The 18134-nt window shown below is 39.0% G+C and overlaps 2 protein-coding genes across 2 annotated transcripts in view; one reads left to right on the plus strand and one right to left on the minus strand.

Annotated features, from left to right (window-relative positions):
- Positions 1-4213: 4213 nt before the first annotated feature.
- LOC118744781 overlaps positions 4214-18134 on the plus strand; it is a gene marked incomplete at its 3' end in the record, with an annotated part of 14203 nt that continues 282 nt past the window's right edge. Inside the window, 3 exon segments of the mRNA XM_036478098.1 lie at positions 4214-4753; positions 15396-16182; positions 17850-18110. Coding sequence (XP_036333991.1) covers positions 4222-4753; positions 15396-16182; positions 17850-18110 — 1580 coding nt within the window.
- On the minus strand, positions 11576-12361 carry LOC118744787 (death-associated protein 1-like). Its single transcript, XM_036478112.1, has 3 exons — positions 12316-12361; positions 11820-11908; positions 11576-11731 (listed from the first exon to the last, which is right to left on the minus strand). The coding sequence occupies exons 1-3, from the start codon at positions 12359-12361 to the stop codon at positions 11576-11578; spliced, it is 291 nt and encodes a 96-aa protein (XP_036334005.1).

The raw sequence follows: 18134 nt of genomic DNA on the forward strand, positions 1-18134 counted from the left end.
AGGAATACTCAACGAAAGAATACAACAAAGTGGCAAAAAGAATAAAAATAAGACAAAATTAAATATCATTCTGAGTAGGGTTTACTGTAACATAGAAATGCTGGGATGGTCAAATGATAATGATGCACCAGTATTACATGTACACACATAAGACACCCCTAAATATGTACAAAATACTGGTAAGATATGAAATAAGTACTTGGAAAAATATACTCTAACAAAGCGTATTGTTTTTAAAAAATAAAATAAAAAGACGTTGAATACTCTGTGAAATGAAAAATTGCAAGAAAAATCTAAATGCGGAAAGTTTTAGTGGCGTTGCGGTTGTTCGCTAAGAGCGTAGAGCAAGATAAATTATCATTGAAAAAGAGCAAAGCAAATAGGTAAAGAAACAACAAATGTGTACTTTAAAGCGAAAAATTTCACGACTAAACGGAAAGAAAAAATGTACACATCGCAGGTTTAATAATAAACATAATTAATTCAATACTTGAATTTTGTGGGAAAACGTAATTCAGAGCCAGCATAAAGAGAATACGTTATCCATTTTGCCAGAAAATTCTATCAGAAATTTTGGCGTTTTACGGAAAACTACAAGACCAGGGCTAACTCCTGTAAGAACAATCACGCCGACCTACTTACCGAAGGCCTGAACGCACTCAAATTGTGGAGGAACATTCAACACCCTTTTGAATGGTAACAACGCTGAGACTAGCGGAGAAAATGATCCCGAGCCCCCAGTCAAAGACGATGAAATCGATGTTCCAATGCCTGACTATGACGAGGTATGAATAGCAATTTCACAGCTGAAAAACACGAAAAAAACTGCAGGAGCTGACGGCATATCAGTTGAGCTTATGAAAAACATGGACGCATCGACTGGAATCCAGCATCATCATCAAATCTGGAAGCATTGGGGGCATTTAACTAGATAATGCATACTGTTAGGCGTGCCTGCTATTTTCTTAGCGATAGCAAAAGTTGGATGTAGGTATTCACCATTCGCCAAACATTGGAACAGACCCGCAAGAATAGCAAATCATCTATTTATCGATCTCAAGGCCGCTTTCTACTACAGCATGAAAAGAAGCTTCCTATATGCCACGATATCTGAATCTTATATCCCTGCGACACTAATACGACCGTCTAAAATCACGTTCCAAAACACCAACAGCGCCGCCAGAGTTGCGAAAGACTTCTCTCCAAGCTGGTTGATATCAAACGCGGTTTTAGATGGTGCGACTACCTTTTGTGTGATTTATTTAGTCTGCTGCTTGAGAAGATAAGTAATAGGAGCTGCAGAACTTATTCGGTCAGTTAAAATCTGTACATCGTCGGTAACAGCAAACGCCTTCTCGAAGTTAGATACAGACGCAAATGAGGACAAAACAACGCATCTGTTGTTACCAGGCAAAAAGTCAGCGCATATAGCGTCTTGGCTCTCACGCTCCTGTTGGCAGCTATAGTTTCGAAAGAGTTGACAACCTCGCTTACTAAGGAACCAACATTAAAACAGATAATAATATCACATTTAAAATCCAATAGAGAATCACTATCGGAAACCAGTGTTACTTTGAATTGAAGGAGTATTTTTACTATACAAATCTTATCAAAATTATGTGTGGTTTTCTTCTAAGTAACAAAATGAAGCACTGAATGAGAAAATGGGCAAATTTATACATCAGATACAATACGTCCACAAAAACATTTTTTTTTCAGCAAAAGACAAGAATGTGATTCATATTTCTAGGCCATACTTTTGTATTAGATCGATGGGTTTGGATATGACCTCGACATTTCAGATTGGCTTTTGTTTGCAGTTGCTAAAATGCTTTCAAACTTAAACTCAGTAAATAATAAATAAGGAATATAAGAATAGGGATGCAGCGAAGTTTGCAAAGAACACATATGCTCTTTTCGAAGCTGAGCAGAGAGTATCATTGTCAACCGTTTCGAACTGCTTCAAAGGATCTTCCGATGAGACTAATTATTTGAGGCCATTTATTAAGTCTCGGTACTCAGCTCCGTTTACTTATATTTTTAAGTTATTTTTACAAATGAATAAAAAAGTAAGAAAAAACTAGCGATGTATCGAGTTTTTTCGTCAGATCTTTGATAAATATTTTTCGATCGTTAGGAAATTATTACTAAATTAAAGGTCAGAGGTACAGCTTTTCAATTATTCGAACATTGACTCTCCCTTTAACTAGCCGTTGAACATTTCTGCTTGAAATCCCTTTCGAAGGATTTACTAGTTTTATTTTAAGACTGTATAAAGAACATATCCACATAGATAGATAAATAAATGTACGGGTTGGTCAGATCAAGACACTCTGCGACCTGAAAGGTCCGAAACGCAGTATGTCCAAGATACCCCCGGCTTCCCTAGATAATCCTTAAAGCTCCACGTTAATCGAATTATTTGTTTCGAAGGGCTCGACGAATGGAGCTTTGAAGTTCATTAAAAAAAATCTATTCTGAAGTAACCTCTTCCTCAAGGCATTCGCGGTATTCCGACTCTACAATAATACCTAATACCTGCATTATAGCGCTGACCCTCGAAGACTTAGCGTAAACTTAGTTCGACGGATAGAGAAAGATATTAAATTTCCCGTTGATAGAGGGAGAAAGAAGCAACGACAACCGTCACCGTCATGCGGTGGTGAGTTTACGTTAACACTCAAATCCCATAAGATAGATCGTGTCAGCTGTCACCTTCTCCGATTTTAACGTCGTTAATCCCTCTCGCGCCAGCTCGTCAGCGACCTCGTTGCCTTCGATCCCACAGTGGCCCGGCACCCAGCACATAGTTACAGCAGTGTTTAGCAAGTTGAGATTTCGTTGAAATGTTTGAGAGGACCGGCATAGCCGCTTGACTATCTTAAAAGATAATTAGAAAGGCGCCCTTGAATCCTTTTCAAGGTTTAATTCGGTGGACGTATGAATTACTGCCACTGGAAATTGCAAGTTTGGTGTTGGGCCCATAGACACCTACCGCTGCTCTTTTATCCACACGTGAAACCGTCCGTTTACCTACCTACATACAGATATACGCGGCTGGGGTCAAAGACTGGTAGTCCCTTAGCCTAACCTTCGCGATCTAGGAGACGATTATTTTATCGATAAGTTCCGAAAATATCGACAGCGAATAACGGTAACCATATCGATAAAAATATCAATAACAAAATCGATAAAAACCGGAAAAATATATCGATAACAAAATCGGTAAAAATATAGATTACAAAATCGCTAAAAACATCCATAACACAATCGATGAAAATATCCATTTCCGTTGAATTTGTCAATTTACTCCCAACCAACCAACCGGCGCTAAAGAAGTTTCACTTCAAAATTGTTTTCTAATTTAGATGTTGCTCGGACCAGATATCCACAACAGCCGCCATCCTTATCTGACAAATAACTGTATTCGAATAAAGTTCTTAAGCAAGCATACATATATATTTATGTATATTTCCACGTAAAGTAAAAGGGTCAAATTTTTCGAGACCTTTCTTCGCATACATATATAGATACGTATTTATGTGTTTCAAAATTCTTTCTAGCCTTCCCTCGAATTTTTGTAGTATTTGTTTTTTTGCATCATTTAATAGTTTTAATGAACTAAATCCAGCTTTTTTCATTTCCTCGTACATTTTCTGCCACCACCTTCGCCTAGCAGCGCAACGCTTAACCATGGCCAGGCAAGTTGAGTACCAAATAAAAAATTTAAAAGCAAACAAAACAAAAAACAAAGCAAGAAGAGAAATTTTAAAAGCAATTAACAACATTTACTGTCAGCATACACACACATAAGCCAACATATACACACAAGCAGTGGTGCATATATGGAAAACGAAATAAATCTATGGCCAGAAGCAGCGCAAATAGAAAAGAATTAGTAACGAGAAGACCAACAGAAGAAGGCCAACAAAAAGAATGGACACGAGGCAGGCAGCTAGAATTTTGTTGATATTTAGATGAAGTCGACTGGCGGACAGTTGGATTTGTGATGAGTCGGCATGTGCAATGAAGTAACTGTGTTTTGGCCAAATTAAGGCAGAGTGCAGTGAAAATATTGAATTTGTAATTTGTTTGGAAATACAAACACTGAAAAAATAATAGTTACATAATAAAATATTTCGCCGCAAGAAAATCGAAAATAAAAACCAGATTATTAAAAATAATTTACAATTTCCAACAGATAAATAAATGCTGTGAAAAATGCATACGCGCTGCACGCAGAAATTTTTCATTTTGTTCAATTTATTGGCAACACTGTCACAACACTTGCCACCACGATGGCCGCACCAGCAAATTGCGACAATTATTGTGTCAGCAACAGCAGTGGCAACAAAAACGACGACAACAACAACAACAGTAACTGCGGCCACTACAAGTGAGATTGCTGGAGGAACTGCAGCAGCTGCAACAACGGCGGCTGAGCCGGCGACAGCTGCAAGGACAACATCCGCATCCGCTTTTGTTGATGAAGTGTTGCCGCATAATGACAGTGTTGCCACTACAACATTGCATGCAAAATCCATTGACAGCGATGGCAGCAACAAAGCGATGCACAAAAACAGTAACAGTATCAACAACAACAACAGCAACGCCGATGACTTCGAGCAGCTGCTGGCGCACAAATTACAGGAAGAGGCGATGGAGGCAATGGGGCCATCCGCTACGCCGGACCATTTACTCTCTCGCAAACGTCGTTATTTGATCTTTCCGGAGGGCAGCTCTTTTCAATTGGGTAAGTCTGTTGCAAGTTGACAGCGTGCGCTTAAGAGTCACTGGACATTGCAGTGCACTACATAACTGCATCATAGCATTGCTGTGTGTGTGTGTAGGTCAACATTGTTACTGGGAATGGCGATGTACAAAGTGAATATAAATGAAATGCAGGCAACAAATAAACTGCAAATTTCAAGATGAGATTTCAATTTAAAGTAATCTTATTCCTTCGAGGTTACTGCCAATGACAATGTATGTAAGCGGTTATCATAAAATAGTAATGAGTCTTAATCCGCGGGTATTCGACGGCTGTTGCCTGGTATCCATCTGTGCATAGTATTTTTCACTTGTTTGCGTTTAGAATTAACGATTTGTTAGATATAAGTTAGCAGATATTGCAGGCAAAGCTTTTTACTGTGGGTGGCCACTTAACCCGGTACATATGTACGTATGTATGTACATACGTCCACGTACAAAACCAGCAAGTGTCAAAGTTTTTAAGTTTACTTTGAGAGCATTTTTATGTTACACGAATTTCGGCCCTATTTGCGCCTTAATTACAGCCTCTCTCAACTCTTTTTAACAACCTTCTTATATACTAAATAATTCATTGATATATTAAGGTTAAGTATATATAAGCATTTTCACACAGAGGCATTGTAGCCCATTGTTAGTGCCTCTTCAACTAAATCGAGCTTCCTTATTTAAACAGTTGATATCCCAAAAAAAAATGTTTTAGGTTTAGCAGGTCTACTTCTGCTACTTCGGCCAGGCAGTTCAAGGTTAGTTAGTTATAGCACCATCATTGATTTTTTCTGGTTTAGTGATTCGATTCGGTTTCGTCAAACCGTTTGGATTTTTCGATTAATCTATTTAGGCTAGTAGTGGTGCATTTGGAGATCTACCTAAAATTTTGGATTGAAAAACTCCAATGTACCAAAGTCCCGTTATCGCGGCTGTTAATTTGATTATATCTAGATCTCTTAAGAAGTTGTTTGTATTTGTATTGTCATAGTGCGGCATTGTCTGTTCCTCGCAGTTTTGAAGGTTTGAAGGTTGTTCCAACGTGCATCAGCCACACGTACGAATTGCAAATGCAGTGCCCTTATTATGAATCCGAGTAGACAGTTAAGTCAGCCTTCTCATTTCCGCCTATGTTCAACAGACCGTCGGGCTGAACGCACATTAGCAATCTCTGACTGCTTTGGACTTTGTTACCGGAAGGCAAGTACTAGAAGTGCCGCCTGGCTACCTGAGAATATGCATGCCATTCACACTCCTCTCTAATTTTTTAGAGGCCCTTTCGACTCCCTGTACTTCAGCTTGGATGATGTGAGCAAAGCTCGATAGTCGCAGCGAGAGAGAGAAATTCAACGTTTCGGAGAACATCCCCGGACACACACTGCAGTCCATTTTTGACCCGTAAGTATAGATTTCAGTGGAATTATCCTCGACTATCCTGCCCCTACTCCAATCCCGTCTGGAAATAAACTGCACCTGAAAGGATTTCTTGAAGTCCGTCGTAGGAGGTTTATAATCCAGGGACCGGACATAACAGTTATTGATGAAAATTGCTATTGAAAAATTCACTGTGAAGGAAATGTTCTACAACTAAGTGATACATAGCAATTGGTTTCTTTTTTCACCGAGAATCAAATTGTTATTTTTATGCATAGTTAAGTAAAAGTAACAATTTTCTTAATTTTTATTTTAGAAATCCAAAATAACAGTTATTTTCGATTTTTAAATAAATTATCTACAAATAACAGTTACTTCTGAATTTTATTTTATATGTGTTAGGTAACAGTCATTTAAGACGTTCACTTATAAAAGTCATCAATAAAAAACAGTCAGTGAATTTTACTTTTTAGTCATATACAGTCTTTATCATATTTCGCAGATAAGGTGTTGGAGAACAAAACGACTACACCTTACACAAGACTTTTATAAGAATGATTTAAAAAATGAAAGTCAGTGACGGATTTATATTGATGACTTTTAAAAGTAAAATCACAGACTGATTTTTTAATTTTTTTTTATGATTTTTATATATACAAGCCTTCAATAACTGTTATCTAAGACATATAATATAAAAATCAAAAATAACTTTTATTTGTAGATATTTTAGATAAAAATCGAAAATAAATATTACTTTGGTTTTATAAAATAAAATTTTTAAATAACTGTTATTTAAGGAGTAATTAAATAAATGTAAAAATATAATTGTTAAAGAGCGATTTTTATATTAAAAGTTGTATTTGTAACGATCCCTGATATAATCTGATTGTTTCCCTTATTCGATAAGTTGTCAAGCCTGTAGCACTTGCGTAAGCTTATTTTTGTATACTGCCTAATTCCCTGAAGTTGTTTTGTTTATCTAGTTCTGGTCACCAAACTAACGCCTGTGAGTTAGCATTGGTCGTATGATAGCAATTAAAAGTATATATGTAAGTGCATTTTTTTTGAACTAACATACATAACAAGAGCAGAAAACATCCTTTCATTGCACTGTTTTCTTTAAACGATTCAAGGCTAGATAAGATGAATAGATTACAGATAGTGTGTATTTTTTTTTGCCCTCCACTCACCACAACACTGTTTTAAGTCTACACGGTCGGTGAGTAAATGGTAGCCAGTTGTGGAGTGTTTGAGAAGTCAGGCTTTCGTCTTTTTGTTGTTGCAACACCACACAAATTCCCTACATAGTTTTTGGGGAATGATGCTGCAGTGACAGTCCTTGGCGTGATATAAATCTGGGTAATTCCGGTTACGTAGACCCAACTGTCGTGGCAACGCAAGTTTCCGTCTCCCTCACTTTAACCGATAGGAGCCAGCTGTACCGGCAACTAATTCCGTGAAGAAAAGCTCAGCTTGAAGAGAAAAGCAGCGAACGTCGGTGCTGTGCCGCCACATAAGTGGTGTTCAAAACAGCAACCGCAGGCGGAACTCTTCAAAGCTCTCTGTAGATTTTATATGAATACGCACAGAGTAAAAGCTCTCTCTGAGCATCAGAAGCAGTGTTGCCGCGAAAAACATTTTTAGTGGTAGCTAAATTGCAGCTAAAAAAGGGCTAAAAAAGAGCTAAAAATCGTCGTTGTGGCTAAAAATGGTAGCTAAATTTTTTTACCTACATCTTATATATAAAAATAAGTGCACGTTTTTGGTGTGACCTCATAACTTGAAAACAGCTTGACCGATTTCAACCAAATTTATGTGGCATATTCGATTTATCATGCAGATAGTTTATGCGAAGTTTTCCCGAATTCGGAAGAGGGGGCGTGGCACCACCCATACTAACTAAAATATAAAAATAAGTGAACGTTTTTGGGGTGACAATATAACTTAAGAACGGCTTCACCGAATTGAACCAAATTTTTACGGCATATTCAGGCTATCATGCAGATGGTTTATGTGAAGTTTGCCCGATTTCGTAAAAGTGGGTGTGGCACCTTCCTTACTAACTAAAATTTTTTTGTTGTATATCTCTTGAAATATTTGTGGTAGAGTACTGGAAGTTGGTATAGAGGTATAACAAATAATTCCATACTCATGGATAAAAATGGGCAGTATTCGAAAAGAGGGCGTGGCACCTCACATCTTATATATAAAGAACAAGTGCAAGATTTCAACCAAATTTATACGGCATAGTCGGGCTATTATGCAGATGGTTTGTGTTAAGTTTTCCCGAATCCGGAAAAGGGGGCGTGGCACCACCCATACTAACAAACATTTTCATCTGGTATATCTCTTGAAATATTCGTGGTAGATTACTGGAATTGGTAGCTATACGTGGCCTGTTCAAGAGTTGGCATTCCAAATTGTTTATTTATTCATACCCAAGATGGAAAAACAAAAAATGTTGTATATCCAAATCTGTTGGATTAAGATTTAAAATAAAGAATCAAAAATTTTGAAATAAAACAAATGATAAATTTTCATATAGAAAAATTCCAGGACTTTTCATTCGTTTTTCAATATTTGGTGTAGAGAAGCACACCGGGGTACTGCTACACCTTTTCAACCCAGTAATGAGAAAACATAAGTTATAATGAGAAAACAAAAATTTATATTGAGAAAACCTAAATTGTATTAAGAAAATAGAAATTTGTATTGAGAAAACATAAATTATACTGAGAATACGTAAATTAATAATGAGAAAACGTAAAAAGTAATGAGAAAAAATAAATTGATAATGAGAAAATGTAAATTTATAATGAGAAAACGTAAACTTATAATGAGAAATCGTTAATTCATAATGAGATCGGGTTTACTGCTTTAAGGTTTTGAAGGCGTCCGGAAAAGATTTCACTCGTAGTTTTATCATTGTGCCCAACGAAACATAACTACATATAGGCACTTGCACGTAAAAATGCAGTTTCAAGACGATTGTGCGATTTGTCTTACAAATATGAAGTATAGCAGTGTTTCGCGTACATTAAACTGCAAATATTTATTATATTCAAAGTGTATTGCACCAAATCTATCGCGGAACGAGGCGTGCCCGATATGCAGAAGTAATATTGTTGGTGAGTTTTGATATCCATAAGTATTCCGAAGTAACTTCTCATTTCTGCATAGTGACGTAATTATCTTAATTTTTCCAGGAACACAAATTTGCGAGAGGAAAATGTATACAAAAAATACCGAACAAGACAGGGAAAGGGTGGTGAATGCTATTTACTACACGAGGAGAAGATTGGGTCAAGCTTGCTCTTAACCTTGGCGTTAACTACAAAACTACACACCGATGGATTTGCAGTGGAAGCAGCACAATGAAACAAAAAACTAATGAAAGGCCAAAAAAATTGTGAATGATCATTTATCAAAAATTGTTGAATGGCTGGAGGAGGATTGCGGACTAACCCTACTTCAGTTAAAACAAAAACTGTTCAGGGTTTTTGGTGTCGAAGTTAGGACAACAACTGTTGGGAACCATCTTGAAGGTATGCGCTATAGTGTGAAAAAAGTTTACACACAGCCAGGAAAATAGAGAGACTTGCGTTGCGAAACATGAGAGTGGGTGAACCACAAATAATGAAACAAACCCAGTTCTCATTACTTATTTATGTATTCTCATTATAAATTTACGTTTTCTCATTACAAATTTACCCTTTCTCATTATAAATCTACGTTATCCCAATATCAGTTTCCTTTTCTCATTGTAATTCCCGTTTTCTCATTATACACTTACGTTTTCTCATTATAATGTACGTTTTCTCAATAGAAAGTTATTTATTCTCAATACAATTTACGTTTTCTCATTATAAACTTACGTTTTCTCATTACTGGGTTGAAAAGGTGTAGTATAAATATGTAAGTATACACGCAAACATTTTCTATAATTACTGGTATAGAAAGACAATGAACTCTGAAAAGAATTACTATTTTATTCAACAAAAAAACCTTTGTGTAACACATAAAGCATATTAAGGGCCACCAACTTACCTATTTTAAAGTATAGTTAAATCGTTAACGGATAAGATAACGGCCCAGAAACGTAAGGAACATACATAGAAATATGTTTACTTGCCTTAAAGGAAAGGCGTTCGCTTTATGAGCGAAGAGTTAAATTCATGAAAATCATAAAAAAAATTTGAATGTCAATGATGAATAAATTTTGAAAAGGGCTAAAAAAAGGGCTAGGGGCAATTTCAAATTTTTGTGGCCAAAAAAAGAATTTGGTAGCCAAATTTAGCCACCAAAGGGCTAAAACGGCAACACTGATTCAGAAGTGATGACGCGAAAACCACAATAGCAGCGTCGCCTTTTCAATTTTGTTGTGCACCGTGTGATGGCCTTTGGAAAAGGCCATGGCATTTGTTTTTTTTTAATTAACGGGCAGGTGCGAATTGACCCGGCACGAGCTACACCGACTATGAGGACCCAACTTTTAGCTGCGCGCCAGAGCAGAGCCTAGTGAGCATTAAAGGTGAAAGAAACATCGCTATTGTGAGCAAGTGTAGAAAAGTATATTAGAAAATCTAAAGAATGCAGAGATTTGGTACCACTGGTACACTAACAAATAAGGGTTTGTTTTTGTTACTTTTATTTTCTTAATATCGTTTGTTCTGCCATTTAATATATTTGATCGCGTCTTCATTCACACTCAGCAATTTGTCTCGCAATTTTTGTCTCACCCTAATATTTATATTGATGGTTACAGCTTGATGGTTGGTGCAGTTTAACTCCTTAAATTGTTGCTACCCCATTTAATATTCTGCCCGCCATACAATACTTGTGTCTAGTCTTGTGGTCTTCTCCACCAGCAACCCCGCCGTCTCCACTGAGTCAGCTGGTTATTTTTTTTCACTTCCTTTTTGTGCGTATTTTTTCTTTATTTGGTTGGCCCCTTGCATTGTTGTTGTTGCCCTCTGTAAGTGCAATGCATTAGGCTGGTTCGTAATTTGTAACACAAAAAGTGCAGATGACATGTTGAGGTATTATTTTCGGGAATATTGAATTTTCGCTGTGTTGAATTGAGCTGTTGTTGTTAAATTTAGTTGCAGATACAAATTTCTATGCTTCATACAAATTCTAACTATGTATATACATCATATTTAGATTTTTTCCGCTGTTTTACAAAATTAGTACATTTTCTGATAAGTTTTGTTATATAATTTGTTTATATCTATTTTCTTATATATATTTAACGCATCGCGCTTCTGTTGCCTACGCTCCAAATTAAAAATTATTCTGTTTTTGCTCCTTTGAATTAGAATGTTTTTGCTGTTCCTATTGTGGTCTTTTGGTTATCGTTATTGCTTCCGCTGGGGTTGTTTCGGCTATAGTTCTGGCCCTGCTGAACTTGAGGCTTTGAACGACAGGAACGTATGGCACATACTCATTTACGCGGTTGTTGAATAATTATTGTTGGCTTACGTGCAACAAACGCCGGTGGTTTGGGCGCATGGGCGACCTGTACGGCCTGTGGTGTATGCACAATATTGCCCTTCAGGGGAGCGCCGCTTACAGACATGCTATTCCCACCAGCAGTTTCCTAAAATTATAATACGCATTAGTATCAATCAAAGAACACCTGAACATACATATGTATGTATGTATGTATACGTTTTCCAATTCTTTACCGTCAATTCTGTACAATCCTCGGCATCATTTACTGGACGCTCGGCCGTAGGCGTCTTGTGTTGCACAATGCGCATACCACCTGCCTTAACTGTTAAAAAAAATATAGATATTTCATCATCATTGTAATAATATCGTGCCTGACCCCCAAAAAGATGTTAGCGACATTTTTTTCAAACTTTTCTTTTTGATGCAGAAATGCTCTAGGAAAATTTCTGCAAAACCGCTTATCTTAAGGCACTCAAAGTTTACAGGAGAGCAAAAAAACGGTTTCTCTTTCAAGGCATTGCCTTGAGAGGCGGTATTTTCTCTAGCTATTATTTTACAAATCTGTTTTTTTTCACGATTTTTATGCATAAATTTCCATACCTAGAGTTCAAGGTAAACAAATCTCATTTTTTGCCATAACGGCGATTTAGGCGGTTTTGCAACTGGTCGATGGGCGGCTATATGTACAAATGAATATAAATAATTTTAAGCCTCATAAAATCCACATACCTGCTGGTGGGTGTCCAGCCACAAGATCTGGTTGTTCGTCTGCCATATTTCACTTTAAACTACTTGACGTCCTCCTTCTGATTGTTTGTTGGTCCAAGTCGACACGATTTTATGTAAAAAAATAATAATTAGCACTTTTGGTATAACAATTAATTTACACTTATTTACATTTTGTAAATTGCTCACCTTTGCTTTGCACCTTACTTCACTCATGCCTTATTTACATACACATACATACATATATAGGTATTTTTACAACTTGCTTTATCGCTTTTGCTTCTGACCACAGTGTACTAGGGGTATTCGCGAATTCTTGCAAGTTGTTCGGATTGCACGAAATGCAAAAATAGTGGGTGAAATGAAAGGAATGGTAGAAATATGCAGCAATTCCGACAGCAAAACAGGTAGCACAGAGTCGCATTTAACTTGCTGCGCTTTTTTTTAATATATGTATGGGTTTCCAAGTTGCATACTTTGCAGCGATAGGAAATGTTGTTGCCCATGCATTTTGTTTTTGTTGTTAAAAAAGCTTTTTGTTTTTGAAAAATAAGTTACTCGTAATGGTTATACCATTCGTTCAGTAAATCACAAGGGTCATTGCCTCGGTTCTTCCATCGGATTTTTGAATAATTTTACGGGAGTTTTTGCAATCGAATAAACCAGGGTTGCTAGTAGTATATACCAGAATCTAAATATGTTTTTTCTATTGAAAATGGAACTAGAACATTCCTTTAGTTCCCAGAACCCGTATGTCCGTGCCTGCGCCAGAGCCAATTGATCGGGCATCAACAACACCGACACTGAGGGCCGATGGCTTTGCGGACCGTCGCGTTGGTTGCGGCCCACTTTGTAGCTGCGCGCCGGGGCAGAACCTAGTGAGCATTGCAAAGGGAAAAATCCCTATGGTAAGTTGTATTTGGTTATTGTACGGTGTGAAATATTAATACAGACGTGGTGCGGTGCGTATATTCATACATAATTTTGCAAGTTCCAGACGATGCACTTTGAGCATCCCGCACCCAGAGCTCAGTCACTTTTCGGGTTAAAGTTAACACCCTTTGGTTGGACCTCATCTCGGGTGCACTCCAAAACAAGATCTTGTTTTTGGAACTAATAGTTGCGAAATGCCGTTTGTACTATCTTTTATTCTTTTTTTATATATTTAAATATTTAGTATTTGTTCCATAATTTTTAGCTCACCCTATTAGTCATAATTGTACGCTGCTGGCTACTGTTGGTGCCGTTCCCCCTTACAATTTTTGTTGTACCATCTACTAATTTCGGTCGTTCTACTTTATTGCGCATAGTCGTGTTGTCTTCCCACCAGCAACCCCGCCGTCTCCACTGAATCAATCGGTTGCAAATTTATTTGCCATTTCCTTTTTGTGCGTGCATTTGTTTGCCCGTATTAGGCCTTTGTGTTGTTGTTGGGCGCTGCAAGTGCTTTTCATACATTAGGCTGCTAGGCTGTTTGCAAAGCAAAAAGCAACCGTGTGCAATATCTACAAATTGCAACCGTGCATCGCGAAGCCTTTCGCTTATTTCTCGTTTTAATTTGACACCCTCTTTTCTCTCGAAACGCCTAGTATGGACAAGAAAATCTTTCACAGATTGTTTTTTTTGTTTTGTGATCCTGTGTAGTTAACATCGTGCAAGCTTCTCGGTGATTTTTTGACGGCGTTCGTAAAAACTATTGGTCAGCAACATTTTCCGTAGCCGGTTAAGTTTCGTAGGAATACCAAATTATGGTAGAGCAGAAAGCAAGCATCGGCAAAGAGGTGATGCCTATCGATTCTCTTTTCTAGGATTTCATGTTTACTAGAATAATTGTCACCCTTTTCTCATCATTCAGAATACTGCACTGTGTGTTCCGTGATACATATAAATTGCTGGAGTATTGGAGGAGCACAACTCAACTCACCTAAGTTTGCCTAAACTTAGCTCACCTCAACACAGTTTACTTCAACCCACCTAAACTCATCTCAATTCACCTTAACTCACCTCAACTCACCTTAGGTTAAGTTAGGCTGTCGCGGTCGTCTATAAGACACAGTGCAATTATCTGACCACCTATATCTTCAAATTCTCCAAGAAGGCTGTCTACTGCTATGTTCCACAGGAGCGGTGATATTACTCCACCCTGGGGTGTATCCCTGACCGGGAACCTTTGAATTACTGATTCGCCTAATCTTGCGCTTATTTTTCGTCCGATTAGCATTCGTTCAATAAACGAGCTTAGTGAATTGCTTACTCCCAGATTTCGCATGGCATTGTTGAAAACACCCTCGATGTCCACGAAGGCAGCGAGGGTTTATTCTTTTTAAAATATAGTGATCTTTCAAGTTTGTGCACTAAATAATATCTTCTCCCATTTGTGCGGTTTATAATTAAGGCGTAACGCTGCCTCATTCCAAAGATTTGGATCTTTTAGCTTCGTTAAATTTTTATCGGCACTGCCTTCGGAGGTTTGCAATTTCATTGGACCACCATGGAAGTTTTGGTGTTCTACTTTTCGCCCTAGTCGGGCAGGCTACCTTTGCTGCACGTTAAAATGCTTTAGTTGTTAGTTTAAATGTTTCGAGTTTATTTGGTTTGTGGGAACAGAAATGCTGTTAGGAAAGGCTGTTCCAAACTTTTTCCAATTCGTTTTTCTGCAATTTAAGACCGCTTGTTGTTTTCTTATTGGTACGTTTAGGTTATAAACCACGTAGATGTGATCTGAAAAGGAGTTGTCTTTAGAGACTCTCCAGTCATTGAAAAGTTCCGTCCCCTTCCATATTTTATCCTCCAGTTTTGGTAGAAGCGGTATGGACCTATTGTAAAAAGCTCAGCCCATCGTGGTTTTGTCCACACTCCCACTAAAGTGTATGCCTCTTCATACTCAATACTTAAGTGAGGCATCGTAAATTCATTCTTATGCTTCGTCTTCGTATTTCAGTGTTTCTTTTTCTCATTTCATAAAAATCTGTATTTGCTCCATTAAACTTGTCCAAAGGAAATGGACTAAGGCAGACTTAAATTATTCTTTTCACTTTACTCAACCAACCTTATCAGCACCTCTTCTCCTCTTCATCCAACAGTTTACGACGGCATCTATGGCATCGTTGATTATACCAACTACTTGATTCTCGGCATCACTGTCGCTTTGGCCTGGGAGTTACCGAGTAAACCGCAAAGTGAAGTCATCGAAGAAATCGCCAATCGGCTAAAAGATGGTAGACTTGAGGTCAGACGTAACGACACATCAACACGCATTACATATGTCGACACCAAAAAGAATCAAACGCAAACAACAACAAAGCAGCAGCAGACATATCAATCTGTGAACACCTTACGGCCCACTTACATCGATCTTATGACATTGACAAGTCCTGCTGCCGCTGCCGCAGCCGCCAAGAAGAGTGACCAGAAGTACTACTACGCGAATACAGGCCAACTGCCGGCTACCTTCCATGCGCCATTGCATCAGAAATATTATTATTATAAGGGAAGCAATAAATATGATAACAGTAAAAGCCATTACGGAAAGTATCACATGTTGCGGCGTCCTATAGACAGTTACTATCACCGTACACAAGTGACGCCGCGACCAACTGGTGGATACTACAAGCAAAGGCCGAACGATTGGCGACGTAAGGACACCAATTACTACTATGGGGCCACCATTAAATACAGACAGACAAACAACAGCAAAAGCAACAATAACAAGGGCTACAACTTGAGCACGCTGAAAGTGAATCCTTTCAGCAAGTCAGGCGCGACACACCAACGACGACTTCCATCTGCTTTGCAGAGTTACACACCGCAAGCGAAAGTTGGCCGCGACGGTGTTGGCAGTCAGTATCCTTGGTGGAATCTGGCTACGAGGTGAGTAAAAATTGTTGAAGTTGAGTGGTGTTTGCAGTAACGTGATACGAAGTGTGTAGAAATGCACGCTCAACTGTCACTTCATGCGGCACGCATGCCCACATGTTTTTTTTGTAGAGGCGGCACAAAGCATTGAAAGCCGAAAAGTGTGGGACTTGCCTTTGGGCTCAATGCACTAAAAACCCACCCCTGCTCCGTTTCCCTCCCACCATGGAACTACCGTAAGGTATTAGTTCGCTAGGGGGAGCGGCCAAATTACAAACAATGGACTACTTTTCTTCCGACTCAAGCATAGCATCCACAAGATTGTTAACCGCAAGTGGCCACCCCACCTTCATGCTCTAGTCATCTCTTCGATTACAAAACTGCGGACAGACAATCAAACCGTGTTAAATGTCTTCAGTACTACCTTTGTGATCGTCATTATTCCCAAATGCGTTCACATTAATACGATTTGAAGCAACCATACCTCGTAAATTTCAGGTCATAAACTTCCCAGTGTTGACTACTTACCCACCTTGATGTCTAAGGTATCCGGAGGTACGCGACTATCGTAGCTCTTACGTTGATCTGCTCCATTTTTCCCAAATTTCGTTGTACGAATGGTTATGTTAGACTTACGGCACACCGCTTTGGCGGTTGGAACGGCCTAGGTTATAATCGGAGTCTATGCTTCGGTTGCATGAATTTCAAAGCCCCACTGTCTCGGCGGTTGGAACGGTCAAGATTCCAATCCGCTCCTACGCTTGGCTTCCCGAGGCTCAAAATCGCACTACTTTGGCGATTGGAACGGCCGAGGTTCCAATCCGCTTTTACGCTCGAGTACACGGGGGTCGAAGCCGCACTATTTCGGCGGTTGAAACGGCCGAGGTTCTAATCGCGTCTACGCCTCGGTTTCACGACTTTCAAAGCCTCACTGTCGCGGCGGTTGAAACGGCCGAGGTTCCAATCCGCCCCTACTCATCACGTGCACGAGGTTCAAAGACGCCCTGGCTTGGCGGTAGGGACGGCGGAGGTTCCAATCCGCTCTCACTCCGAGAAGGAGCAGCCTTTTTATGAATATCTGTGGGACTGTTACGCTTGGCGCAATTTCCTGAAAATGAGCGTGCCATACAGCAAATGTCGGACCAATTTCCGATTGACTCTAGCATGATATCCACAAGGTTGTCAACCAGAAGTGGCCTCCCCACCTTCCTGCTCAAGTAATCCCTTTCGATTGCAAATCTCAGGCAAACGAAAAAAAACAATGTTCTGCGTCCTCGATTACCTATCCAGTACAGACCGTGCAATAGGGATCATCCTCGTATGCAAGTCTGTGTAGGCTTTAAAACAACCGAGTAACGTTAGTATTTGAGTTAGGTAGAATTCCACTTCTCCATGTCGCCTGTCAAGCCATTTTCTTAAACTCGGAATGAGTTTATATGTCCAACGTCAACTAGTCGAACGGGTCTAACGATGCTGCCACTGCTGCAAGCAGTTTTGCTTCGCATGCCCACATGTTACCGCTTACATATGTATGGGCATGTTGCATGCGTACTATAGCGGATAATTTAAATATGCGCTGCTTATGCGAAGTGTATCATTTTTTTAGTACTTCATACATTTTACTACAAACTACTATTTTTTCATGCGCTCCCTTTGCTTTGCTTTCTGCTTTCCTTTTACAGACTATCGAATTCATTGCGTAGAAAACCAATTCCCTCAAGACGTATTGACGGTAGCAGTAGTCAGGCAGCACAACGCAAACAACACCAACAGCCCGCTAGACAACTAAAGCAGCAACAGCAACAATCCGCATCCGGATTTTATCGACAGCCACCTGCCACAGCGCGGAAGCATCGAATTTATCCGGTTTTCGGTAAACGTAGCATAGCAGATGAGCCTCCAACGGCAGTGGCAACAGCTGCAGAAATTCACAGCAACAACAAAAACAACGCACAGCAGCAGCAGCA

This window comes from Rhagoletis pomonella, unplaced genomic scaffold (assembly GCF_013731165.1).
Source record: "Rhagoletis pomonella isolate Grant_MI unplaced genomic scaffold, Rhpom_1.0 Rhpom_scaffold_00001, whole genome shotgun sequence".
NCBI classification, from domain to species: Eukaryota; Metazoa; Arthropoda; class Insecta; order Diptera; family Tephritidae; genus Rhagoletis; species Rhagoletis pomonella.